Here is a 26,839-nt window from a genome sequence, read left to right as displayed (position 1 = left end):
TACTCTTCACTGGCATGTACAAGAGTCGCTAAGTAATGCTCTCCCAAGTCAAATACTTTGCTTCTTTTTAGTACAGTTGTGTCCAACAAAACACGGCCAAGTAAGTGCAACGTCCTGTTACCTGCCAGCTCACTCTGTGCTGAACACAGGTGTAAGCCTGCTAGCATTTTCTGTAATTGAGCAGCGCAGTGTTGTGGTTCCATGTGTCCCTGGCAGGAACAGAAAGGAAAATTTGGTCACCTGCTGTACAGGTAATATCTTTGCTATAGACGTGCTTGCACAAACTTAGTGTTTAATTAACTTGCTTAGCGTAAGTATGTATCACAAAGAGATGGCGGTGTGTGCAACCTAAAAAAACACGCTGTACAGAAGAGTCTTGGAGAGCATTGCCCTAAAGTGACAAATTTTATTGCTGTACGTTAAATACAAGGAGGAAAAAAAAAAAAAATAATCAAAGAAACAAGCTCCTGAGAAGGAATCTGGTTATGTTTTATCAACAGCAATGGTTGTGGGAATTGTGTTAAACAGAGGGTATAAAAATGGGAAATATTCTAGGGACTTTTGGGGGCCTGAAGCCCCTGAAGACTTAAATTCAGGAAATCGCTTTGGTCACCTAACAAGAAGATGTTGTTTTGTCAAGTTGAAACATTGGTTTCAGTAGAGCACAGTCAGCTTTATGTATTACAATGAGCTACTTGGTCTCTGTGAGTTGTGCCTTGGCCTGATGCCACATGTGGGGTTCACCATGTGTTTCACCATCTAGAAATTATTCAAACAGAATTAAGCTCTGACAGTCAGAACCCTGTGCTGTTGTATTGGCATGGTAGTTCTAATGGGCCTGACTAGCGCAGCCTGTCAGTTATACACACGTTAACTCATGGTTGCCTGGAGGAGAGACTTCTGGCATGAAGAGGCAGCTTTGGATGCGATTATAGCATCAGAGGTACACAGCTTATCCTAAATTATTTTAAGTCCACTGTGTAATTCCATTCTAGCTAAATGTTTGACTTGATAATTACTTGCATCTGAACAGAAGCAGAGGGAGTGGACTAGACTGGGTGGGGTTTGCTATCGGTGACTGGATTTGGAGTTTGCCACTGCTAACAGAGGTGAGTTTTAATTTAGACCCAACCTGTACCACCTTAAAGAAGTTAAAGCAGAGGTGAGTGCAGCTTGCCTTTTCCATTTGTGTGTAACACGCAATCACAGCAGCTCTCTGTACCACCGCCCTCTCCACAGCTGTCCTAGCAGTACATAAGGACGCTGCAGCAGGAGCCCTTTAAATCTCGATACTCAAAGAGTGCACAGAAACACGTAGTCTTTAGCATGGTGACTCCTCATCAATGATGACCCGTTGGCATTTACAGAACACCGATCAGTTTGTACCAAGCCACGCTGTGGAAGCTTTAAATGAGGCAGGAATATTTATTCACCTAGTGTCTTCAGGGGCTGGTGGGTCGGTTCCTGACAGCTCAAGCAAATGCAAACTTTAAACAGTGATATTCCATGAGCACTCTTCTGAGATTAGTTACATCCCCACATGATCATAAATTCACAAAATGGGCTGCAGTGAGCCTTATTTCTCTGTTGAGAAACAAAGAAGCACTTGTATTTCTTGGAAGTTACCAGAGTGTTGAAGTAGTGGACATCTGTCTGCTACATTTTCCTCCTGTTGGTGTATTTGGAAGAACCCGGCAAAGTCCGTTTCACCTGATAGAGCCCCCCCTTTTCAGTCTCTGCAGTACAGTTCAGGGTACTACGAAAACCGGCAGAAGCGTTAAGTCAGATCTCTCCCCACCACGAGCCACCGGTAAGTGATGCAGAAAGGACAATCCTGAGCAAATGACACCAGCCACTGAACAAAGGAGGGGGAACCTAAGACCATCCCTGTGCAGATATTCCCAGTGCCATGTTGCTTTCCAGTGCGCTAACCCCCTTTCCCCACCCCTCCGCTATGAACCACAAAACCATCTATCCCTGCCTTGCCTCAAAATACTCCTCTGCCTGCTGTTACCTGGTCCGTGCTCTGAAACGTCGGTTCTCTGGGCCAACTACAAATGGAGACGGTGGGTAGCGGTGAGGTAGCTGGGACCCAGCCGTGGCTGCACTGATTCCCCAATTCAGAGCTGCGCAGGACCTTCTCCTGCTGTTCCTGAGACGAGCAGAGCACCTTGTTGCAGCTGTTGCGAAGGCTTTTCCTGGTTGAGCACCGTTTCTGGCCCTAATGCTTACTCACACGCTGCAGTAAGGGTAATTGCCCCCACTGTGACACAGGCCCAGTCAGCACGGGCGTTGTAGGATAACAAGTCCCTTTCCCCCGGGCTCAGAGAGCTGCTGAAATGCTGCATTTCATTGCACTTCCCGACAAGAGCGGTCCTGCTGCTTTACATCTAATCTTGGGTGTAACACAAGCGAGAGTTGGAAGCGGTGGCCGCAAGCCAGTGGAGCAGGAGACGGGTTGAATCAGGGCCTCAGCCCTCCTCAAAGTGCCAGTGGTGTTTCACATCACTGCTCTTTCGCACATGGAAGCAAAGCACAGCCACAGGATAACACTGGCTACTGACGTAGGTACAGATATATTTATCAACAGATACAAAAACTTTTGTTTGGTGCCTTCTTTTTCCTTTTATAAAAATCCTTTTATAAATCCATAATGACGACACACTGTTGCAAGCTCAGGATACCAGAGAACATCTCAGGGAAAGAAGGGTGTTCTTTAAAGGACTTTTTTTTTCCCTCTGGAAATCCCAATAATAGACAGTAGACCTGATCTGGGGTGTCTCCACCTCCCAGTCTGGGTGTGATTTCACACCTGCGTGGTTTTCCTGGAACACGAGTCCAGCTGGCAGACCCATCGTCGTGCCTAGAGCCCACCGAGCTGGTCAGGGCTCTGATTCCCATTCAGCGTAGGGCTAGATAACGATTTCCTGGAACTGGACCTGAGGAAACAAGCAGAAGTGACAGACAAGGCAAGCAGGCTATTTTTGTTTCAGAAAGCAGTGTGGGCAAGAGGTTCCCAGCCAGGCCTGTCACACCTTACCACAAAGGCCGTCGCCCTCTGTACAGCTAAAGCCCAATTCTCAATTTCATGAGGCTCTGGAGCTCTTGGAGCTGGCCCAATTCCGTCCCCACTCATTATGGACCGACAGTACAAGGCCATTTATAGTCCACCCATGACACAGCACCTTCCTTTGCTCCCCAGCTAACTGCAGCAATGAATTGCGGAGGGAGGGAGTAACAGCTAAACTCATTTGGAGGAATATATTTTCCTGGAATTCGCCTTTGCCATTAATGGTTACTGTGTTCCCATATCTCCTTCTATTTCTATTAGTCATAACAATAAAGCCATTATGTTTAAACACAAAAGCCAAGCCCACTTACTTTACTTCCTCATACTTTTTGCCTCGATAGAAGTTACTCTTTTTAATCAGATACAGCAGCACCAGGTCACAAAAGAAAGCTCCCTGCAAAGAGAAAGAACTTGTGTTTCATCTTGAGAGTAGAAGAGGAAGTGTTCTGATCTAATTAGCAATGAGCATGGAAGAAGAATAACTTGTGGGAGCTGTATTTTCCTTCATACTCCATGTAATTTTAGGGGCATTTAGACTACAAGGTATGTTAACAAATGCCTTTAAGACAGGACACAGACACGCACCTGACTGAGCAGTCAGAGTAGCAAAAACTCTGCTGGAGAAAATATAAACCAACCGTCCCATTTTATCCTCGTACCACCTAAATGAGGGATCTGGGTCCTAATATGTTACTTTAAGAAAATACATTCACTTACCGCTCCCATGAGAGCAAGCCCCGAACCGATATTGATAATGGTGGGAATGATGTTAAATTTCCCTGCCTGAAAGAAAAAAGGTCATGAAGTACTTGGTGAAAGAACAACCCAAGAAACAAATTTAAGGGTGCGGTGTTACACAGGGGAAGCTACTAGTGCCTGTGGGTGTGTTTTGTTAGTAACAAGCAGGCACGACCATGGAAGATTTGCAGTGAACAATCTTGGAGGCTAAAGGTCTGTGTGTGTCTCAGATCCAACTGTCCCTGGCTGCGTTTCTGAGCTTGCGTCACCCCTGGATTAGTTTTCTTTTTTCTGCGGTGCATATGCATGGAAAGCAAGACTCTGGGGCGTATTTCCTTCTGTCAGACTTTACAGGAGCCTGTTTTTAGGTAAAAGAGATGCAGAATCATCCGCACTCTCGGTCATCTCCTTTCTTATGTAGGGTTAGCTCCACACGGATGAATGGCAAGAGCCCTTTCCTACGACAAGCCAGAGAGGCTGTTCTCATCCCAGAGGTGCCTTCCCACTGAGAAATGTCCCCCACCTTTTTCTCTCCAGGCTCTGAAATATTCTCGCCTGGGACCTCACCTTGCCATTCACCATCACATCAAAGCGGATTCCATACGCTTTAATGAGCGTCCGGTAGTCGACCCCCTCAGCATCCCGGTAATATTTGGCAAACCTGGAATACAATGATGCTGATTTTAACTCCATCATCTGCACCCCGCCCCACACAAGAACCCATCTGAGTTCACCTATCTCTTCAAACAGACCTATTCCTCTATCAAAAACAGCTTTAGCTTGCCATGAGCATGAGTCCCTCCCTCCCCTGCTCTGCAAAGCAGCGTGCTTGGCTGGGGCAGTGCCTGGCACGGTCGGGTACTACTTCACTGCCAACCTCCAACACCTGCGAGTCAAACCAGCTCAGCCCAACCGCGGTACTGCATCGTATTCTCCTCTTTACTTACCTGAAGTTGTACCCAGAAGAGATGGACTTTTCTGCAAACTTGTTATCCAGCCGGCTAAAAGAATAGTGAGGATTACATTCAGAAGGGGCTTTATCAAGATCACAGTTCCATTCAATCTGAATTCCTATCACACCACCCTTAATGAAAGAGAGAGACAGTGTGAGTTTTTTAAGCTTAGTTCAATTAATGTGTCTTCAAATTTGTCAGATCCTTGGGCAAGTTTTCCCCGGGGACAAGAATAGCTGCACTTCTGGTCACAGACATGAGCACACGCAATTCTGGATGGGCTCAGTTCACGCTTATGATATTAATCACGTTACTCTACACACAACCCTAGCTTTCCCTGTGCTGGTATCCTAGGAAGATTCTCATCCCAGGACACTGATTTAATGAATTTAAGTGGCTGTAACATAATTCAGTAGAGAAGAGGCTCTTTTATGCAGGGATGAGGTTCACAAGTGCAGAAGCCAGCACAAAGCCTGCACTCTTCTCACCCTGTGCTTCCCGGGATGCCTCAGACTGGCTCCATCTCCCCCCCCAGGCTACACACACTGGGTCCCAGCCTTCTTTGGCGCTGCAGCCCCACGACTCCATGCAGAAACGCGTCCGTTTCCCACGGGGGAAGCCTCCCGGGGCATTCTCTGAGCAGAGGAGCCCCACTGGCGTTCCAGAGTTCTGGGTTTAAACTGATGGTGTAGTCATGTTGAAATTAAACAAAGAAACCCTGCTGGCAGAGCAGCGGTTCGGGTAGCCCTGAATAACAGATAACTGACCCGACCCTCTCTTCCAGAGGACCTACATCGCCCTGCCTCTCATTCCCTGGGGACAGGATAAATGGGACCGGCGTGATTTTAAGAACCAGCATCTCTCCACTGCACCCTGGACAGGAGGCAGATCCCGGCTCACCAGCGGCTCTCCTCAGGGCCACCCAGCGAGTGGTACGGCCAGCTGGGAAGCCACACGAGCCCGAGGGGCACTCCTACCTCCAAGGCCATTTCCTGGAAGTCGCTCCCAGCCCATCGGACGATGTTCCCCAGGAGGAAGATGGGGCAGTAGGGATGCTCCGTGCTGTAGCGGCAGGTCTTCAGGTAGGACTCATCGTCGGTTGCCAGCACATTCATCCTGCACGTAGGGAAGAGGGAAACCCAACTTGTCTCCCTCTCTGCTTGCTTGCACAAGCCTACGCCACCAAGACTGCAGAGACAAGAGACTTTTCCAACACCCCTCATGCACAACAGAAATGGCACCTCGCCACCAGCCTTGTCACCCTGCGAGCCTCTCCACTGCTGGCCCAGGGAAAGCAAAAATGACCTCCAGGCCAGAAAGGGACTAGGCCAGCTGAATCTGGGCTCAAGAAAGGATTCACGTGGAACAGGTTGCCGGAGTGGTCCAGGGCCACCTGGTTTTCTCAAGGAAGGAAAAAAATAAAGGTGCTAGAAATTTCTAGCTGAGCCTGGGAGAATAGCAAGAACGCACTCCGTTCTACACTTCTTCATTTTGTTCATATTGTAGCAGCAAATGCAAACAAATATTTTTAAATTTGCATTTTCCCAGCCTTGTCCAGGCACCTTCATTTCTACAGAAGAGGAGGAACATCTGGGAGCAGAAACAGCTCAGGAACCTCACTACGCACTGGCTGGCAGACAGATCCATCTGCCTGAGGAGCTCTGGTGCATCCCATGCTGTAGGACCCATCGCAGACCTCATCTGGTGAAGGACAGCCTTATCCCGGTTGCTCTCTAGAAGCTCCAAGCCCTCACTATTTCCTTGTTCCCGCACAGCCTGAAGCCAAAGGCTTCTCCCTGCACCTTAGAAGAGGGAATATCAGCCTCCCCACCCCAACCCTCAGGCAGGAGGACAGTGGAGCAAACTGAGGTTATTGGTTTTGTGATGGAGAGGACAGAGGGATCTCCGAGCACCTGCACTCACTTGGAGAACTTAAACTTGGGGAACCGGATCGAGTTCTTGATGTAAACAGTGAAGTTTTCTGCACTGGCGAGAAGTGGTTTCCTGGAAGAGAAGGGTTTGTTATCTGTTTTACATTTGCACCCTGCTCACGTGCTAAAACTTGAATTTGCCATTTTAGAAACAGGTAGGTTTCATCCCATGGTGCTAGGCCAGCCGTGCCACTTTCCCCACGCTGCCAGGAGGGAGTTGGTGAGGAGCGTGCAGGTTGAGGGAAGCCCTGAGAGCTGAAAACAGCCCTGGGAGAGCCAGTGAGCTAAGGAGGGGGGAGCAGAGGGCCGGTCCTGCCGGGGGGGGCCATGCAGAGCTCCCTCCTGCACCGCAACAGCCAACATTCAAGCAAGCATCCAAGCAGAGAGAACCCAGAAACTGCCCTGAGTGACACAGAAGCCAAGCAGCTCAAGCTTGGAAACAGCATAAGATGGCCACGTACTTGGGCTTGGATCTTTTCTCCACTGGGCACCAGGCCAGTATCTCACAAGTCCCTCTGATGCTGTCCCTGTCTTTCGAACAACGGCCAGTCTTAACCCCTGCGGCACAGACATCACAGAAAAGGTCACAGAGAGCAGCCACCTCCTCTCTTTGCCTACAGGGCACACAAAAATCAGGTGGTTTTCACTGCTACCCTAAGCCCTCCTCCCTGCTGTGAAAGGGCCTCTCAGCTGGAACAACCGCTCTCTTGTTGCTTCTCTGAGCAGCCCAGCGTGCTCTGGCCCAGCCACCACGGAGCCGTAAGCAAGGCAGCAATCTTAATAGAAGACAGTAAAGAAAAGAAAGTCCTTGCCACTCTCTGTAATCGGAGCTCTCTGGGGTTGTAACCAGGCTGATGCCTCTGGAGGAACATGACTCTGCCAGACACAGCCCAGGAGGAGGGACCCTTGCCTTACCATTGCCAGCCACCACTGCTTCCCCTGCCAGGCAGTCCCCGTCCTTGTAACACAGGGCATCGGGAATGCTGACACTCTGCAAAGTGGAAGAGGACAGAAGTGAGACCTGTGGCACGACACGAGACTTAAAGGGGTAAGAAAGCGCTGCTGATCTGGGGTGAATTCTCTATAGGATGGTGAACACTAAAAACGTGCAGCTGAAGTGGTAACTGTAGGTCACGCAAATAGCTCAACAGCATCACACCACCGGCAACACCACGGTTCAGCTATGACATCCTGCTCTGGGGCTCTGCTCAACCTGGAGAGGGACAGGCTGTGGAAAAACCCAGACATCACCTAGCACTCGCCAAAACCAGGCTGGAAGCCACAGTACTTCACCTTAAGAGACAACCCTACCTTTGATTTAAGCTACAAGCTCTCTGAGCCCCAAATCACCCTTCCTTCTCTGGGCTGCATGCCGGGTTAATGCAGCCACTAGAGGACAGCCGCGTCCTGAACAAGCAAGCTGTGCTCTCAGCCTCGGCTACCTCTTTGCTTGTGATATGGAAAATAAATCTCTGCTACATGGAGACAACACTCCCTGGACGGTCAGCGTCCTCCTCCCCCAGGCTCCAGCCCATTCTGAACCACGTCTCCACAGAGGACATTTCAACATGACACAGAAAGACCTCACGCCTCTGGCCTGTAAGGCAGATTCTGGAAGGTACTACGCACCCTTCCACGTCCTGAAGGTAACGAAAGCCTGAATGTTCAGCTCTTCCCAGGATGGGGCTCTTAGAAAGTCTCCTCTACCCGTAACTAGACTGAGTCACCTCCAAGTTGTTTTTCCATGGCCTTTTCTGACTCCGAGCAATGACTGCTCTGGTCTCATCTCCAGCTGGGCAGATGTCCAACACCTTCAACTAAGGTCAGCAAGACTCTACATGATCAGTGCCCCTAGAAACTATGACAGCTGAACCTCCCAGGTTTGTAGTAACCAGTCCTATTTTCCCAACTGAGATATTACACTACAGAAAAAAAACATTCGCCTTTCATCCTTCCTGTGTTCGTTGCTCCCCAGATGTCGTCTGCCAGTTCTTACCCCCAGTTTTGTAGGGGTCTGGGGGCCAAGGGGCTCAGTTCTTCCTACCTCAGGACATGTGGCTTGCCTCTGGTTTGGAGTCACAATCAGATTCGTCATGACAAAGAAGACGTTTTCACCCTAGAATAAACAAAGTAAGGCAGGAAGAGTTAGAAAAACTGTTTTACTCTTTAAGTACCTGTTACGAGGAGGATGCAGTTCTCTGCAGAACAGTAACACCTCCCTCTCTCCTGATGCTTTTCAGGCTGACATACAACAGCACCCTTTGCCTGGATATTTGTTTGGATGAGGTCGGCGAGTCTCTATGGCTTAAGGGGTTCTGCTTCAGAGACTGCGTTAATTTGGTGAGCAGGACGGCTGAGCCTTGACTCGCTGGCTGCTCGGCAAGCACTTGTCCTCCTTTTCCATAAGGACAGAGTGCCTGATCAGGGATCAAAGGCCCTGTCCCATTGCAGAGCCGTGGGTGTTTGTTCTCAGCCAGGGTCAGGCTGGCTGCCCCAGCTGTGCTGTTACAAGCCTGAGCTCACAGAGCAAGGCAGCAGGGCACAGCGCAGGAGCAGATTTAGTGCGACACTGTGGACATGTGATAAAAACACAGAACTTCTAGCATGGCTGTAATTAATAGAGAGAATACAGATCCCTTTATCGAGCCATTGGGATGCCTGAGACATGCAAGGAGAGACTTGACTGCATTTTCATCCCCAAAATCCTTATTTCTGGCAGCGTTGTGTTTCCTCTGTATTTAGGCAAAGCCACAATATGCACAGCTGACTCCTGTCCTGGAGCCTTCCCATCTTTGCACATTTACAGCCTCTATTTGGTCCCTTCCCCACATTCAGCAAAAAGTTAAAACAGTTAAGTTTTCCCCTGAATGGTTTCCCCTTAACAACCAACCACCAAAGGAAACCACAGGAAAAAACAACCCTGAAGACAGTTGTACAGTCAGCAAGAGGGGAGAGAAAGCAGCTTACCACGGCACTGCAGATGGAGGCTGGTTGGCCACTCAGAAGTGAAATGAATGCCGAAATAAACCATGTGCTTCTACCATTTCTGCTCCATACTGTGCGCACGTGGGGAAGGGAGGAGGGTCAACACCAGGCGGCAGCTACAGAAACACGGGTTCTCTCCTGAGAGCCCCCGGCACTGGGGAGCCTGTCCCTCGTCATGCCGAGGGGACACACATAACCATCAGAGCCAGCCTACGGTCCTGGCGTGAGGCGGGGCAGCCCCGAGCATCTCGGATGAAAAACCCTCACCCACGACCAGAACCAGCAGTGTGTCAAGCCCTGCCACCCATAACTGGTGGCTTGTGTAAGCGAGCACCTGGTGATAAAATACCTCATCAGGAGCAAACTCTGGACCCCCAACCCCTCAAGGCTGCTCTGAACCACAACAGGGAACAAGATTTTTCTGCAAACCTGTCGGAGAACAAGCCCAAGAAAATGACAAGTGAAGGATTTGCCAGGTGAATCCCTGCTCTGCATTAAGCTTAACCCCAAAGTGGCACTGGTTCACCCTGTCTGAAGGCCCTCAGGGATGAATTTCAGTAAGCTGAGTGCCTGCTGTTTATTCCAGAGTCTCTCAGAAAACTCCTTCCAACACACAGCCCTGCCTGTTGCACATAAAAATCAGAGATCTCAGGTTTCCATTCATGAGAGCAGAACTCAGCGCTCTCACACTCACCTGGCTCGCTCTCCTTCCCTCGCGGTGCTTTGCGTGGGGTGGGTTTACCCCACATCCCACCAGCGCTTTGGGACACAGGTATGTCTGTCCTCAGCAGGAGGGACACGTCGGTCAGCAGCTGCGCTTGTGGGGTCAGGAGAGCTGCCCACTGCTCTGTGGAGGAGATGGGGTTTCTCCCAGCCCTCACTGCCTCCTGCTCTGCTACCTGGATCTCTCCAGTACAAACCAGCCCACCCAGATCCAGCAGGACAGCGAGGGACTCTCCCTCCAAAGTGAAATGAGAGATTATGCAGTAGTTAGCAGATGCAGGTCACTTAATGCACTGGTAGCAGGCATTCAGATACTCCTAAAAACCCATCCAGGACACATCTCCTGGATGACCCGAGACATTCGGCAGACAAACATTAATCAGCACGTGGAACAGGAAAGCTCGTGAGATGTCTATGTTTGCACTCACAGCCCACAGAAGTTGCTGAGTTTCACTGTGAGCCCAGGGTCTAACATCACTGGGGTTGCTGGAGGCTGACGTATGCTGGGGCAGACTGCAGTAATGCTGGATTCAATATTGAAGCCTGGCTCCACAGTCATGTTTGCCTTCATGATGCCATAGCCCAGACATCTGCGTTGCAGAGTACACCAGCCCAGAGGCAGAGCTGGCTATCTTTACTCAGCACACCACACTACAACGCCTCCCAATAAGCCAACACGCAGTAACAAGACCATTGAGTCACAGGAGAAACATCTGACGAGTTAAAATACTAGTCGGCATCACCATTTCATTTCTGGATGTGCACACCAGCCACCTTCTAAGCATCCCAGGGCTTCCACACAGCTTGAACAAGAGGCACCACAAGCACGCTGCCTGGCCTTCCTGCTGCACAGCAAATGTCACGCTGAGACTGAGGCTTTACATTGAAATTGGCAGAGGTACGAAGCACAGATCCATAGGTTTGAGTAAACGTGGGCTGCAGCAGAAGGAAGGTGAAGTTTTATTCTTATGTACAGACAAGTAAACTGTTCAGTTCGTAGCTTTCTTCCCCGTGTCTGCACAGCATCCCGATCTTCCCCTCATACCTTTCCATGCACATGGTGGACGCTAGCAGGGAAAGCACAAACAGCCCTGGCAAGCACAGATGGGCAACTTCCAACGCGGTGCCTGGCCACATCTGCTGCCATCTTTTCCCCTTAAGCATCAGCTATGCATCTCACTTTGTCCAAGTCAAGGAAGCAGCAAGGCAGGTTTAGCCAGAGACATTTCAAGCAACCCTCATCACTCAAATTGCGCCACATTTTCTTTCCATCTCCCACCCGCTCTGGGCTGCCCCATGCATGCCTGCTCTAGCCCAGGAATGGAGGCAAGCAGACACTTTGCTCAGCTGAGCAGTCCCACTGAAGTCCAAGGGACTTCTGCTTGCAAAGTTCTGCTTGCCAAGTATCACAGACCTTTGTGAGAGAGACAAGACTGCTTTGACATTTGCTGGAAAGACCTAAGAGAAGCATAGCATTGCTTTCTTGTAGCCCACCTCCTGCTTATTCACGGGAAAGACCCGGATACATCACTTCAGCCTTTCCACCAGCAACCACGCTGCAAGATGTCTTTCTAGCTGAATGGCAGAGACAATAGCAGTGGGGTGATGCCAACCTGTGGAGGGATGACGTAGTCTGCAACATCCCACAGCCTCTCCCCCAGCTCCGAGGTGTTGGTGAAAGCTACTCCTTTCAGCTTGGTGATGACAGAGCTCTGGAGGGATGTGTCTGTGTCCTGATAGCCTTTCTTGACAACAAACACCCACCTGCAAAGAAAACAGCAAGCAGCAGCATTAGCAAGTGGGGTCAGGGAACAAGTAAGCCAGAGAAGATTTACACCAAGGCCAAACACCATTCAAGGGCAAACCAAAACATGCCAATGGCACCAAACCCTCTGCAAGCACCACTACAAATTTAGAATAAACTCTTTGACACAAGCTGTGCATATCTACAGCACCGGAGGAAAAGTCAGGACCAAGACCCCACATGCAGCGAAAGGTGTAGTAACTTGTCACAGGGTAAAAAAACAAAGCCTCCCACCTCCCTGTCCTGTGCTACACTCAGCAACCTCCATGGAAGGAGGGGAAGGCAGGGCTCTGTCTTCCTCAAGATGAAAAATAATATAAGCTTTTGCAAGTTGCGGTGAAGAGAGTGGTTTGTTTCACAATACATGACTCACTCCCATTTTAGCAGCCTGCCAGTAGGCTACCAGTCCAGCAACAGATCATGGCTGGGGACCTGCAATTCCAGCAGGTGAACTGCGTCTCACTAACAGAAATCTGTAGGGAATATTCTCAGCTGGATACAGGATCTTTTGTAAGCCAGGGTGATGGGAACAACCTGACTGCACCCTGGCCTTTGCACTGGGCTTCAGGCTTCTCACTAGCACACCTGGAAGAGCTGCTGCCTCGCTAAGCACTCCAGGAAAAGGTTTTGCTTACTTCTTCCCACTGGAAGCACCAAGAGCTCCATATCATAGGGTGAAAACTTCTTTGGACTAAATGAAATGCCTCCAGCTTCTCCACAATACTGCCAAAGTCACCTGCCAAGACAACAAATCACCCAGACCCCTGAAAAAGTTAAGGGTGCCAGGGCAGGTTTTGGGAGAGGGACACAGGCTGCATTTGCTGGCACAGCTCCCCTTTGCAGTGCACTGACCTGGAGTGCACTGCTGCATGCAGAAAGGGAAAGCAGCCATCTCTGGGGCTGAGCAGCACTGACATATGCTGCCCTTCACCTGCTACTTGTGACAAACCTGAATAATAACATTCTCCACCCCTGTGAAGTCTCCTACTTTCCTGTTTTCCCCAAGAACCCTGTTTTTCCCTTCCAGGAGGGCTCAAAAGCAGACCCTTACAGTTTCCACAGCAAATCAGGGAAGAAATGGCAGCTACATGCAAGAAAGGATCCAGAGGTGTTGATGATCACGACCCCCGAGCCAGCCCCTGAACAGGTACGGGTACGTAATCAAGCCGTCAGACATCAGACTAACGCTAACCACCTCTGCGATACACTATAAGCCCCCAGCCACAAAGGAGTCACTGCAGGCACCGGCAGTGACCGTGCCAAAGGTTTGCAGAAGGCAATAACTGCCTAGGGAAGAGAAAAGCCTGTATGGCACAGACGGTCTCTGAACACTCACGGTCACTGGACACGCTATATCCCTCTTGGACGGAGGATGTGTCCTCAACAATGTTATCTACAGGATTCCTCCTTTAGCAGCTAATACATGCCAGACTGCTGAGACTTCATCTCTGCCCTGCTAACTAAAGCAGGCTCTGGAACTGTACACCTTTCTATAAATAAAGCCAGCACGTAAAAATTACTCTGCTATATTTAATCAGTGAAAACACGAGGTGTGAGAAAGGTGAAGGGACTCATAAGCACAGACAGTGAGGGTAAAGACCTATGAATCACGTTCTGCAAAGCCTCAGAAACTCAGGAAGCAATGGCAGAGGCATCACATAGGCGAGAGAATTCCAGGTCTGAGCCTGCAAGCTGCAAGGAGTATTGCTGCATTCGTTACATGTCAGTGTGACCAGCTTCTTGCAGAACTGGGCCTTTTCTGAGAGGTGCTCTAGCTATCTCCATGCCAACTCACCCTGCTCTGAAATAAATGCAAGGCAGTCGACTCACGCTGCCTTCAACCTCCACGATCCTGGCTGCTGCAGCCCACTCCAGCAAAGAAATCTGCCACTTTGTGCTTGGTTCCCTCCCATTTAGACTTGAGCAAGTCACACCGTCATGCAGACAACCCAGGTTTGTCCCAGGGCTCAGCAACCACGGCCATAAATGCTATTGTTTCTAATGAGTCAGGTGTTAAGGTTTGGCACCATTCCCACCGAATACAGAAATAAAGGCGTAAATAATGCAGTACAAAGCCATAGTGCCATTTGATCTATTTTTAACCTAATGTTAATCTGGAAGGTAGAGCTGAATCTAGCGATCCCTAGCAGGTGAAAAATCAGATATAATCTATTAGACATTAAAAAAATCCAGCTGTATAAACAAGCGTAGCTATCTGCATTAAAATCATAAGGCATAGCAAGCTGTCACTGTATGCAGAGTATCCTACACTAATTTTCATCACACCACAGCAAGCGAACGCAACCGCAGCAGTATGTGAAATGCAGGGTGATCCTTACCCCACCAGGTAAGCCAGGATGGAGAGCTGCACCACTCGATAGAGAATCCCCACCTTCTTGTTCTTGGCAATGACGTATTTCTCTGTTTTATAATCAAAAAGCGATAGAAATAAACCCTTCCAAGCCACCTGCCCCATGCTCCCGGCTCGCTCTGTACCGGTGGCTGGAGCAGGCAGCGGCGTTTGCAGCTCGCATTATCCACACGTGCTCTGCATGGAAACCTGACACACCAACCCCTTCAGAGCGAAAGGCTGATCTCCTCCCTCCCGTCAGCTGCTCGCCGGCAGCAGCTCTCGGGTCAGAAACCGGCAGCTGCACTAACACGAGATCCTTCCTTAGCTGCTTTCCAGCTAATTCATCCTCTGGGGAAGCCCCCGTCTCAGTTTTGCCCCCAGGCTTCATTCTCTCCCCCACAGTCACAAAATGTTTATAATGAAACATGTTATAGCGTGAAGCCGCATTACAGCATCCAAGGTGACAGAGCTATAGTCTCTCACTGTTAAGTATTAAAGCCTTTCTGCAGCCTCTACATGATGGCAAAGCACCTGGTTAAGTTTTTAATTTCTTAAGCGTTTACATGAGCAACGAGAACTTGGGTCCTTACCAGTCATCCAAAATACCTGCCTGGCTGCTACATCCTCCCACCAAAAACCCAGCTTAAGAAACTAATAAATAAATTCTGCATGTGGTTAATGGATCAATCACCATCACATCTCACTAAAATGTACAGTAGAGTGCTGAGCTAGGCAAACATACAGAACATAGCGTCTGATAAAATACCAAAGGGAGAGGAATAGTTTAACTGTCACTGAGATAAGAGTTGTTTATTAACCAGTACTGTAAGAGGTGACTCCAAGTCCAACAGAGGCACGTGCATATACAAGGACATGAAATGACCATTACTTTAACCAAGAAGGGTGGTCACCGTCTCCTGGCTAAGGGGGAAACAGAATGAGCTCTGAGGTGGAAAATGACGTAAGCCAGGACCTTCCAGCAGCCTGGCTAAAAGAGCTAATGTACCTCATCAAGAGGAGATCCAGCAGCAAGCTGGGATCCAAACTGAAGCGTGCTTTTTCTGGGAGGATCCCATAGGTGTGCACTGATGGGAGGACGGGATGTGGACTGCCCCTAGGCTGAATCTATTAGAGAGAGTCTAATCAGACACGAGGTGGTGTATCAGGCATGAAGTGCAGGGTTTACGGCATTCACGCATGAGCACCCAATTAGCTCACACGTGAGCACCCAATTAGCTCACGGGGCTCTGTCAGGACCGGGAAGGCTCTTGAGATTACAGTGTATTACAGTGCAACTGTGATACACGCCTGAACACAGGTCAAGAGAGTGGGTCACACTATGGAGGCAGCGGGCAGCACAGCGAGGTAATCTGCTCCAGCACACACAACTCTGCCCTATGCAACTCTCTTCCCAGGCAGAATGATTCTCAAGACCTCAGGTTTTATGAAAATTTTATCCTTCATCCTCCTTAAATTCCGTATCAAATTTAAATAGATGCATCAGATTTTTAATGAATATGTGACAAGGTAGCTCCAAATCACAAGAGACTCACAAACAGCGTAATAACGAACGAAACGCTATCCTCAAAATACCTCATTTCGTCCCTCACCCCACAGCCATCCCTAGAGTTTCCTTCTGCAAAGCGAAAGAAACCTTTCTCCAGCAACTGCAAAACTAGAACAGAAATCTGCCCGTGGCCTCCTTTTAACCCGGCAGCTGCTGCGTTCCCCAGCTCCAGCCCCCCGGCCGGCGATCGCTTCTGCGCGGGGCTCTTTCACGAGGGGCTCCTGCGATGACGGGCAGGCTGCCGAGGGAGCGAGCCCCCCGCTCCCGTGCACCCCCGTCCGCTCAGCCCCGGGGCCCAAGAGGTGGGAAAGGCCACCCCAGCCCCTCTGGCTCGGGGGTAGCCCCAACCCTGCTCCCAAATTTTGCAGCCACCCTTCAGCCTCAAGCACAAGCAAAGGGCTGGGTCTTGCTCATCTCTCCCACTGCCCGTGACCCCTCCTTTGCCTATCTGCACACCCCACACGGGCAGACCCTCTTTATCTCACAAAACATGTTGGCTGCTCCCCAAGCCCCACCTGGAGCCCTCTTTTTCACGGTTTCTCTCTTCCTCAAACAGTATTTGGCCATTGTACCCACCCCTCCTTACCAGATGCCTACAGACCACATTGTCACTAGTTCCAGTCTTAAAGATCCTCTGTGTGAAAGTCCGAAGCACAACTAAAAATATCTTAAAACATATAAGAACCAAAGGAGACGAAACCCTCCAAGAAAACGCAGTCCTGCAGGGAAGGAGGAGACCACGGTGGTCCATGAAGCCAGAAACGAGTAAGGAAGAAAGGTCGGCTCAGCCTATCTTCCTTCGCCACTGCCCGGACCCCAGAGCCAAGTAGTTAGTGCTGGGGCACAGGGAGACTGACCCAGCTCCAGGAACCAGACCTGTATGGAGGCAGGAGCATCCTAAAGGAACCACCACTTGATCTTCTGCCCAATCTGCTCCTAGATGAGACGCTTTGCGAGCATGAGCTGCTGGGTGACAGCCAACCATCATTTCTGATCATGGGTCTGGTCCCACAAGAACACCATCTGCTTGCCCTGGCCCTGCTGGAACTGCTCCAGGGACAGGACTGAACAGCAAGTATATCCCACGTCTCAGGACTGCCTCTACCATTGCTCCTGCTACACTAAGACACCCAGGTTCATGGACAAATGAAGTATCAGCAGAGACAAGTCAGCCCTTGGTGGTGTCTAGAGACCTCCCCACTCCATCCCCATCTTCCTCATCTGTCCGGGTGACTGCACAGGCTGAAATCAGACCAAGAAACTTGCTAGCAATTAAACAGTGCATTACCTCCTGGCCTGGTTTTACTTAATGGCACAGACACAGGTCTGCTATGAATTTTTGTAATTATTTTCTAGGTCAATTAATGCGAGAAAGGATTTACATAGGCTAGAAAAAATGTTCCTTAGAGCGGTAAGTGTTTCTGCTATAGTTGTGACCTGAAGATGTCAACCAGGTTTGATCACTAAAATAAAAAAAAGGATGTAAAACTGATACTTTTCTTGGTTTTTTAGAGCCATCAAGTAGAAGCACAGTTGCAATAGTTGTTTTTGAATAAAAAGCTTCAATGTGTATCAAATGTACCTCAGAATATTCTGAGTACTGCTCAGCACAGGCTAGATTTGTGCTGAAAACACCGTTGCTGGCATGCTCTTACAGATACTGTTCTTATCACCTTCTAGTTTTCACAACCTTATTTTTTTTCCTTGCCTTTGAATCAAGATTACTGGTGTGTTTCTCAAAGTATCTGTGGGTTGTTCAAACATAAGCAGTTTCATTCCCAGGGGGGAAGTAAGTAACCTAACTAAATTTAATCATCATCAGTTAAAGACAAAAAACCCAGTAGTATCTCAGTCCTTCTCAAGGGACTGAGGCCGGATCTCTTCTGCAAGGTATCTCCCTTCTCGAGTCCAACATTTTTAATTTCCCATGGAAAAAAACAGTTCTGCTCCTTTCCCATGAGGGCTATTTGCTCAGTCTGGAAATTCTCACAGGGATGACTTCTCCTCCGGTAGCGAAACTCTCCCTTTTTTTATTCCTGATGTTACACCTATACTTAATTCCTCATACTGCTCATGGTGACTGCCTTCTCATTATTCACCCGTAGTCATAGGGTACACATCCCTCTGTGCCCAGACTGCTCCTCTTCTACATTTCCCTCCACCTGTCAGTAGCATTTTTGGTGTTAAGCTGCCCCAGAGCTGAACTCAGCCCGGTCACGAGCCTGTAAATGCCACGTAAAGGGACTGTGGAAATTAAACTTTAGACCTCTGCCCTGACACAGCGCCATTTGAAACATAGTGAAGTCACATCTGTCTCTCTATGGTATTGTAGCACAGAAACATTTCAAGATCAGCCCCAAAATGTCTTTAAATTGCACCCAAAAGAGACCACACGTTTTCTGGGCAATGGCAGAGAGCCCTGGCCAGTACAGACGTGATTCACGAGTGACTGCTGGAGGTGCCCGTTTTAGGCACTTGTCTTGTTCGCTTCCAGTTCCAAACAAACACCCCCAGGCATTAATTCTCTCAGTGATCTCCACTCCGCCCTTTACCGAGCTATCAAGTACAACAGAAAACATTGGCTCCCAAACGCATGACGGCTGACTCATAAGATGCTGAGACATTTCTGAAGCACTGGAAATGCTCCTGCAGCAAATGCCTGAGTGATGCAGATGCATCATCCTTTAGAAATAGGCGCCAGACCAGCTACTGAAATAGAAAGGAGACAAGGAGCAGAGGATGTAAATAGGAGATAAACTATTTTGGCAAGGGAATGAACAGCGGAAAAGGCAGAGGTCAGCTCCCTCCATTAGTGTTTTTTTCTCATAGTGTCATACTTGTAGGACAACATCTAAAAAAAAACCTGAGGGGAAGAGTTGAACAGGTTGGAAGAGGAAGCTGCTTTTAAACCACAGCTCCTGCACACGGAAACACATGGAAATCAGTAACATCAAGCATAAGCTGCTTTCTGAAGACGATGGGTTTGGATGCAAGAACAAAGAAACGTGTATGCAGCCTGCAGTGAAAAATGCTCCATTCAGCTTCTATTTTAATCCTCGCTGTGACTTTGCGGTGTAAATAAGAAGTAGGTTGCCACTTGCCAATGAAAAATTGACAAAAATCAGCCTCAGTATTTGTCCTCCTAACTAGTACCGCTGCACACCCAGCCACAACGGAGAAGGAAATCTTTCTTTCAGGAGCTATTAGAAAAACATTCAGATTTTTTTTTTGCCTAGAAAGGGAATCTGTGGAAAGAGTCTTTCTGCCATTATCCACAGCACCATCCAAACCTGTCTGTAGGAGTAAGAAATGGAAGTGTGCTGAAGTTCCAGAATATATTCTCTCTTTGATTCAGCTCATCTTTTCCAGGAGAGCCATTTTCAGCCTTTGAATGCATTCCAGGTTACTCCCCCAAGTCTTGACTCTCCTATAGTGTGCAGGAGGTCTTGTTATCATTAGCCGGAGTGTTTATCCACTCCTCTCCCCCAGTTCAAGAAGTGAAAGTGCTTGAGGAAGAGGGCCAGAGAGGAAAGAAAAATACTGCACGTCTAATGAAACTAATCCATCATGCCCTGTTCTGTGAGAGAGCTGGCAGTGAATCAGATAACAGAAATTAAATAAAAATGCACATAAAACATTGCTAAGAGATTGAGTGCAATGATAGCTGGAACAGCAGCATTACGCAGTGCTGTATTGCAATGTTTTCACCTTCTAAAGTCAGCCAATAAAAGCATCATTGGGGAATAAGAGGAGAATGTTAAATCAAAGCCTGAAAGCTGAACAGTTTTAATAAAATGTGTATTCACATTAACCACTGACTTAAAGGTGAAACCCTGCTCTTGAATATACCTGACAGATCAGGTTTTTACTTCTTTGCCAACATGTATCATTCCTGACCTGGAAAGACATGAAACTGGTCCTGGCTTGATAGCTCCGTCAGAGCTTACCTTGCTTGCTGCAAATGCTGAAGAGACACCTTCATCCCCCTCCTTCACCTTTGTCACGTAAACAGCTGGAAAGTCTAGACCGAGGCCTCTGCCCTTTCCTCCCTGGAATTACCAACTGGTAACTTTTTCCAGCCATGGGAAAACATACATGCTACTCAGACTTGACTCCCAGAGGAAAAGGTTTCACGAGCAACACCTGACCTTGCCTTAGCTCTGCAGGCTGCTGATGCTCTAAGCCAGTTACGTGTTACCACTGGCAAGAGGCTGATGTGTCCCAGCTGTGCTGCACAGACATGCTGGACTTGGTTTAGCCAAGCTGGCAGAGTCTCGGAGCAACCTGCTTGCAGCAGCGCAGCTCCATTCCAGCTCATTCATCCTGTTATAACAAGAGACAGGAAATTTCTCTTTTAAGCTGCAATCCAATTAGCCTCCAAATAAAGCTGCCCCAACAGGCTCTCAAGCCCAGCAAAGCACTTCGTGGCTCCTATCTGATGCTCTTACGTCAGCACCCTGCACTTAATAATGAAGAACTACTTATGCCCTTTTCCTGATAAGCTTTCCTGAGCAGCAGACTTCCACTTCACTTTCTCCTGCTAACCACCAGGCCACCGCACTCCCACAGTTCAACACACGAACCTGTCAGCTTCTGAACATGCTGAGGGAATTATAACCCAGGGCTTGCGAATCTTCCTGGCATATGAGAAAGACATAAGCAGCTGGTATCACCCCTGATTAAAATAGCATCGCAAAACGCATCCTGTCCTCCCCTTCAAGGATACAATTAAAAAGCTATCTCAGATACATCAGCTCTTGTCCATCACCAGTCGCCACCCACCTTCACACCTCCTACTCCTTGGTCAGATCACCACAAAAATAGCCAAAATCTATCAGGCTAAGCTCACCTACCAGAAGCTAATGCCCAAACCTGGAGTGATGAAGCCAAGCCAGGACTCAGAGCTAAGACAGCTGATGGGGACGGATGATCAGCACCAATGGGTACAGAACAAACATCTGTTCTTGCTCTCCTGGGCTACCAGCAGCACTGAGAGTCATCTCTCCCCAACAGAGCAAGACAAAGGTAGAATAACAAGTCCCTCCAGCCTAATGAGCAGTGTTGGGAGAACAGACCTGAATGGAAAAGAGTTTAGGACACAATCCATACTAGTCTGTATTTCCTACTCAAGAGCAGAGAGACCCTCCCTCCCCCAAGAAGCTGCGGGTCTGCAGACACTCTTGCCACCTTTGCGTGATGCACAAAGATCATGAATGACCCCTACAGCTCAGAGGCCTCTAGGGTGTCCGTGGCAGCTTCTCTGCCCATGACACCTGGACCCCAAACAGCCTGCCAACATGTTAGCCTGGCTGGGGTCAGACGTTTAATGACTCTGAATGCGCCATTTGCAAATCTTCTGTCATTCAGGGAGATGGCATAACTGTGCCACTGTCAGAGTGCAATCAACTCAGGGCCACACAGCAAGACCACAAATGTTGACAAGGGTTTTGCACAGGGGATTTTATTCAAAATGCAGATTGCAAATAAATTTAGAAGCAGACACAGCAAGGATTCCATGGAAACAGCACAAAAACCCAGCTGTGGTTTGGATGACTGTGAGTCTTGGCAGTCTTGACTAATCCCTTAAGTGCCATCCAATTACTGCAAATGTGTTTGGCATCTACTATAGCAATTGCAAAGAATTAAATGGTCGGATGGCACTCATCGGAAATTACAAGTCACAGAACTCTGTAGTGCATTTAAGAAAAAAACATCTTAAAAGGAAAATAGTATCACCCATTGCAAGAGCTGACCTCCTTGAGAGCCGTAAGGGACAACAAAAGGGATCCAAGTAATGAGGGAAACTTAATTCAGAGAAGAAACTAGAAAAAAAGGAGAGAAAGAGGGAGAATAACAAGACTGGCTGAAGGAGCTGGGTTTGTTTAGCCTTGAGAAGAGAAAACTCTCCTTGCAACTCCTTACTCTTAGTACAGCTTCTACAATTAACAGTCCTTCCCTTAGGAAAGTAATCAAAAAACTACAAGCAGCTTTTCTGTGCCCAGACTTACCAAGTATGATCTGACTGTAGAGATCTCCAGGTGCTTCAGAACAGGAAGGACTTCCGTGTGAAATGGAGGAGGTCTGGGAGGGAGGATGGGCAGCGAGACCCCAGCTGCTGGTATATTGCGGTCCTTTCACTGACAGCTGTCTGCACCACTATCACTCAGTGCAAGACCTGTCTAGAGCAGCGGAAAAAGCAGACAACACATTTCCCTCCCTTAAGAAAAGACAACATGCCCTGAAACTTAAAAATAAATGAGTTAAGTGAATAAAAAAGGAACCTTCAAAAAAGTGCCTTCCTTGTAAAGCCACCACCTCAGACACTGCTGTGCACTACTGTGTCGACTGGAGCCACCCTCTTTCCTGAAGCTCTTCAAAGGGATTCTCTCTCTCAGCCCAGCATATTCTGCTTTCCACGTACTTAATTCCTCATAAAGGTCCTTCCACACAGGGACATGCAAAGAACAGCTTGTAATGGCTCTGCCAAAATCCAGACTGAGTGATCAAGAGTAGCCTCAGAGACTTGCTATGCTACGTGGGAAAGTGTACAGCAAAATGCTCAAACCACCTTCAGCCAGCAAGTGCAATACACAGTCGAGCTTCTCTTGCAAGAATTTATTTTCAAAGAGGATTCAATTTAAAACACTACAAAAAAGAGGATTTACACAAAGGGGGGGTGACAATAAAGCTATTCAGACCAGGCAAAGCACATTTCTTTCCAAATAGTACAGACCTGTTATGACAAAAAACCTGACACAGGTGGTTCTTTGGTTCAGACACACATTTCCTTTCTGAGCTCTCGCCTAGGAAGTCTCATTTCCTCAATCCCTGGCACTTGTAAGCAGATTTGGAGTGACTCACTCTCTGTATGCAGCTCCAAGGAACTCTACAACCAGCTGGGGGGTGGAGGGAGAGAGAGAAAGAAATTCAAGCCAGAAGAATGGCTGCAGCTGCTGATTGAGCTGGATGCCACTGCGAGATCTCTGCACCTCTCTCTTGTACTGTTGGAAGTTACACGAGGACCCTATTATTACTCAAACAGTATCTTGCTGTGGTACCTCTTACTTTTGTCCTAAGCAGGCAGGCCAGTGTGCTTAGCACCTTTAACTGCTGCCTGTTTGGCAGCCAAATTTAGAGCTAGGACATACCCAGGCTTCTACAGCCTGCAGGATGCCCATCCCGTCAGGAAGCTGATCCCTGCAATAGCCTTGAAGAGATGTATTAATAGCCCTACCTGGGTACCAGACTGGAATTTTACAAGGAAACTTCAATGAAGGCCACAGTTTGCTTGTTAACTTTAGTTTTCCATCAGGCAGTATTGGTTAAGCCGAAGGAGACAGGAACTGTTTTGCCTTCCAAGGGTCTGAATGAAAAATCTTTGTTTAATCTACTGCTGTGTGTAAACACACATTAGATTTGTGGGGTTTACAGTTAGCCAAACACAACAGAAATAAAACAACTACACAGTTAGGGACAGAGAAAGCCAAAGAGAGGAAGAGTACCGAGTGTCTGTACTTGTTCTACTTTGGAAACAGCAAACACCTGAGGGGACCTGAGATCATTTCATGGCTCAGGAAAGAAAACACCTGGCACTGGCTAAAGCCAGCCACTGGGCTCAGCTACACACTTCTTTCCCCAAACCCTGTAAACTGCAATTACTGATAATCTGCAGCTGATAAAGTGAGATTGCTCATGATTCACACTACTTTCTACCACACGTGGACCAGGGAGGATGGCAACACTGCTGTGGTCAACACTGCAGCTCGCTGCTTGGCTCTGCCCTCGATTCACGTGTGATGAACCACACTAACTTGGAGAAATATTTCCTGACATAGGAGGAGTCTGTCTGAACTGGCAATGAGGTCCATGATACAAGTTTTTATTTGTGACCAAATCAGCATTTGAAAGCAACTGAAAATGGAAAATCAGAAATAAGATTGTGAGGTACAAAAAACTAATCGCCACATACACACGCTTCTGATTCCAAGAACCAGAGACATCAAGGGACATACTTTACTGTATTAAAATGCACAAATTTGTGTATATATATACACACATATATATATGTATATACATGTATATGCAAAATGCTTGTCTCTCCATTTTCATTAGCAATAGCAGGATGGGAAGCTTCCCCTAATCCATTTCTATTTCAATCTATTCTGAAGCTACTCAGTACTAAAATCAATTTAAGAACCACTCAGCATCCCAGCAACTAAGACTGCAATCCAATACATAAATCTAACAGGCTCCAAGATTAATTTTTCCTAGCATATCTACATTAAAGCAAAATTTCTCATGAGGAGTCCAGTTTATCAACACCAGGCAGTCCCTCTATGATAAACAGTCAGTTTGAATTAAACAAGCAGGCAACTGGATTGCCCAAAAGAGCTGGGCCTTTATGGTCAAACAGCAACCTGGGAGAGTCCCAAGATCTGGAGTGCCATAACTCTACCAGGGAATAGAAATTATTTCGCATCTTAGCCAGACTTTGACACTGGCAAAGAGAGACTCTCTCTTTTTTCCAAAAAGACGGTGAAAGAATACAGAGCTTTCTGCTTTGGCCAGCTCAGTCTTTAGGAGGTATCTTCTTGCTCCATCATAGTTTTATAGTTTCTTTTGAAAAAGCCACACTGGGGAAAGAATGAAAAGAACTGATTAAGTCTTTGTATATGCATTAATTTTTGCCTTTTCTTAAAACAATTTAAAATTAAAATGTCAAGTTTTTCCTTCTCAGGGTTGCAATAAGTGAATGAGTGAATGCAGGATGCAACCCAGGTATGAACTCTGGCAGAGCTGTAAGCCCGAAGGCCTACATTGTTCAAAACTCTTCAGAACATCTCTAAACACTTTGTAACGTTCAAATGTTCTACAAAGCACTTGAAAAGAGGACTTAAGAGGTTATATTGCAATGCTCAGAATAGCTCAAAATGTGAGACTGAGGTTTTACAACAGTAAGCAGCAGATGTCCTTCAGTGCGCATTTGAAAACATCGCTTTCATACTTAAGAGAAATCTTGAAAAAAGTTAAAACATCTAACAAAAAGATTTCTGGTTTGTTGTGTGTGCATTAAAGATACCCACCTTCCAGAGGAGCAGAATAATGAACGCCAGCAAGAGAAGTCCACCAACACAGCTTCCTATGATAACAGGCAAGGGATCAAACACTTCGTCTTTCAGGAAGACAAGAGTAATCTGGAACAGAATCAAGGCCAACTTAGCATATACTGAAGCCCAATTATTTCTTCTTGGTTAGCTTTTAACTGAGAAAGCTATATAACTTGAGCTAGTGTTCAACCTTTATAGAAACTATGCTAGATGCACCTATCACTGCAGGTACTCTGCAATACAATATGAATTTTTTTTTTCACTGCAAGCCTAGTCAAGGGAGTTGAATTTACTGAGTCTTTTTTACAAGTTTACAGTGATTACAGTAATCACCAGTAACAATCCTTCAGATTAAAGAAGAGCATGTCTTCACTAGAGAAAAAGAAGGAATATTCACGATGAAATCCTTGAGAGGACAGGAGGCCTCTGTGTTAGCCACAACTGCCAGATACATAGAGTTCAATATAGAACCCTAAAAACTTTTCTGATATGCACTAGCAAATATCCTCCCTCTGCTTTTATCCTATAGTCCAAACCTGATTTCACTAAATTCAATGGCAGAACAGATATTTGCTTCAAAAGGTCCAGATTTTAACTCTGGGAATTTGACTGGTTCTCTAGATTCAGCAAAAACATCTGGATTTCCCACTTGTTCCTGCCCCAAGAAAAGGACCAAGCTGCCTACATGATGCTCTGATACCTCAGCGTTATGATTCTCTTCTTTCAGCCCCAGATATAGTTCTCTGTTGAAGGTGATTTTTCCATGGACCAGCAGAACAGTTCTGCTTTTTAAGAACTGTGGGAAAATAAATACAAGGAACAAAATATCAGTTGCTTTTCAGTCTTTCCAGAAAAAAATGGATTGCAACAGCAAACCCTTATTCAGACTTTAAGAACCACCCTGTACAGTGCTGCCACCAAGCTGTGTCATATATATGTCTTTATATGTAACTATCACTCAGGAGAAATTGTCTGGAGTGATGAAAGCTTGCAGCACTGTAAGAGTCATTTCACAAGGAGCGACTTCTGAAGGAAGGAAGAAGACCCCAGCATCTCTTGTAAGTGCCAAGGGCCTCCTGGGAGACACTGCCATGAGTAAAACATCCCTCGTGCTCTGCAGGGTCAGAAAACAGCATCACACGTGGAAGAGCGACATCTCCACTGCGATGCAGAAGAAACCCTCACCCCGGACCTCTGGCAGGTAACGGATTTTAGCAAACCACGGCAGGGGAGCGCGGTCTCTTGCGTATACCTGGTGCGAGTTGTTCAAAGACAATTCTGCCGTCACGGTGATGTTGTCCCTGTCAGTGTGGACAGAGCAGCCCACGTACTGATACCGCACGCCCCGAACGCCCTGCAACGCAACGGAACGGCTCAGGCCCCGGCTAGCCACGGGTGTCCGTGGCCCCGTGGGTTTCTCCCCACGGCAGCAGCCGGCGCCAACGCCGCTCACCTCTAATTCTGTGCCGCCGGAATAGTCCCGGAGATCCCGCACCGCTTCATCGCTGACCCCGCACTCGGTCGCCTCCTGCAACGGGACGTTGACAGCGGAGCGCTGCCACCGCGGCCCGACCCGCGCAAAAACCGCGTGGGGGGCGGGGCGTGGGC

At 47.8% G+C, this 26,839-nt stretch overlaps 1 protein-coding gene across 6 annotated transcripts; it reads right to left on the bottom strand.

Annotated features, from left to right (window-relative positions):
- Positions 1–386: 386 nt before the first annotated feature.
- Positions 387–26,839, bottom strand: P2RX5 (purinergic receptor P2X 5). 6 transcript variants are annotated; one of them, XM_041126595.1, is made up of 18 exons: positions 26,685–26,839; positions 26,484–26,585; positions 25,932–26,027; positions 25,208–25,318; positions 22,406–24,757; positions 22,133–22,303; positions 20,273–20,447; positions 12,014–12,164; positions 8,689–8,808; positions 7,608–7,683; positions 7,154–7,250; positions 6,685–6,765; positions 5,739–5,877; positions 4,756–4,892; positions 4,376–4,469; positions 3,788–3,853; positions 3,382–3,464; positions 387–2,939 (listed from the first exon to the last, which is right to left on the bottom strand). In XM_041126595.1, the coding sequence occupies exons 7-18, from the start codon at positions 20,440–20,442 to the stop codon at positions 2,864–2,866; spliced, it is 1,290 nt and encodes a 429-aa protein (XP_040982529.1). In that variant the 5' UTR covers positions 20,443–20,447; positions 22,133–22,303; positions 22,406–24,757; positions 25,208–25,318; positions 25,932–26,027; positions 26,484–26,585; positions 26,685–26,839; the 3' UTR covers positions 387–2,863. The 6 variants fall into 6 exon arrangements, with proteins under 6 accessions (XP_040982529.1, XP_040982528.1, XP_040982530.1 ...); XM_041126594.1 differs by having other exon boundaries at positions 22,133–22,299; XM_041126596.1 differs by having other exon boundaries at positions 8,737–8,808; positions 22,133–24,757; positions 26,685–26,838.

Source organism: Aquila chrysaetos, chromosome 10 (genome assembly GCF_900496995.4).
Source record: "Aquila chrysaetos chrysaetos chromosome 10, bAquChr1.4, whole genome shotgun sequence".
NCBI classification, from domain to species: Eukaryota; Metazoa; Chordata; class Aves; order Accipitriformes; family Accipitridae; genus Aquila; species Aquila chrysaetos.
The sequence above is the reverse complement of the archived record's forward strand: the minus strand, read 5'-3'. Positions and strand labels throughout refer to the sequence as shown.

Excerpts from the sequence above, each read along its gene's own strand:
- P2RX5 (XM_041126595.1), bottom strand. The coding sequence starts at position 20,442 with ATGAGCTGGAATGGAGCTGCGCTGCTGCAAGCAGGTTGCTCCGAGACT. Across the intron at positions 7,251-7,607 it reads AGCAGTGGTGGCTGGCAATG|GGGTTAAGACTGGCCGTTGT; the intron begins GTAAGGCAAGGG and ends TCTGTGCCGCAG. Across the intron at positions 5,878-6,684 it reads CCCAAGTTTAAGTTCTCCAA|GATGAATGTGCTGGCAACCG; the intron begins GTGAGTGCAGGT and ends CCCTACGTGCAG.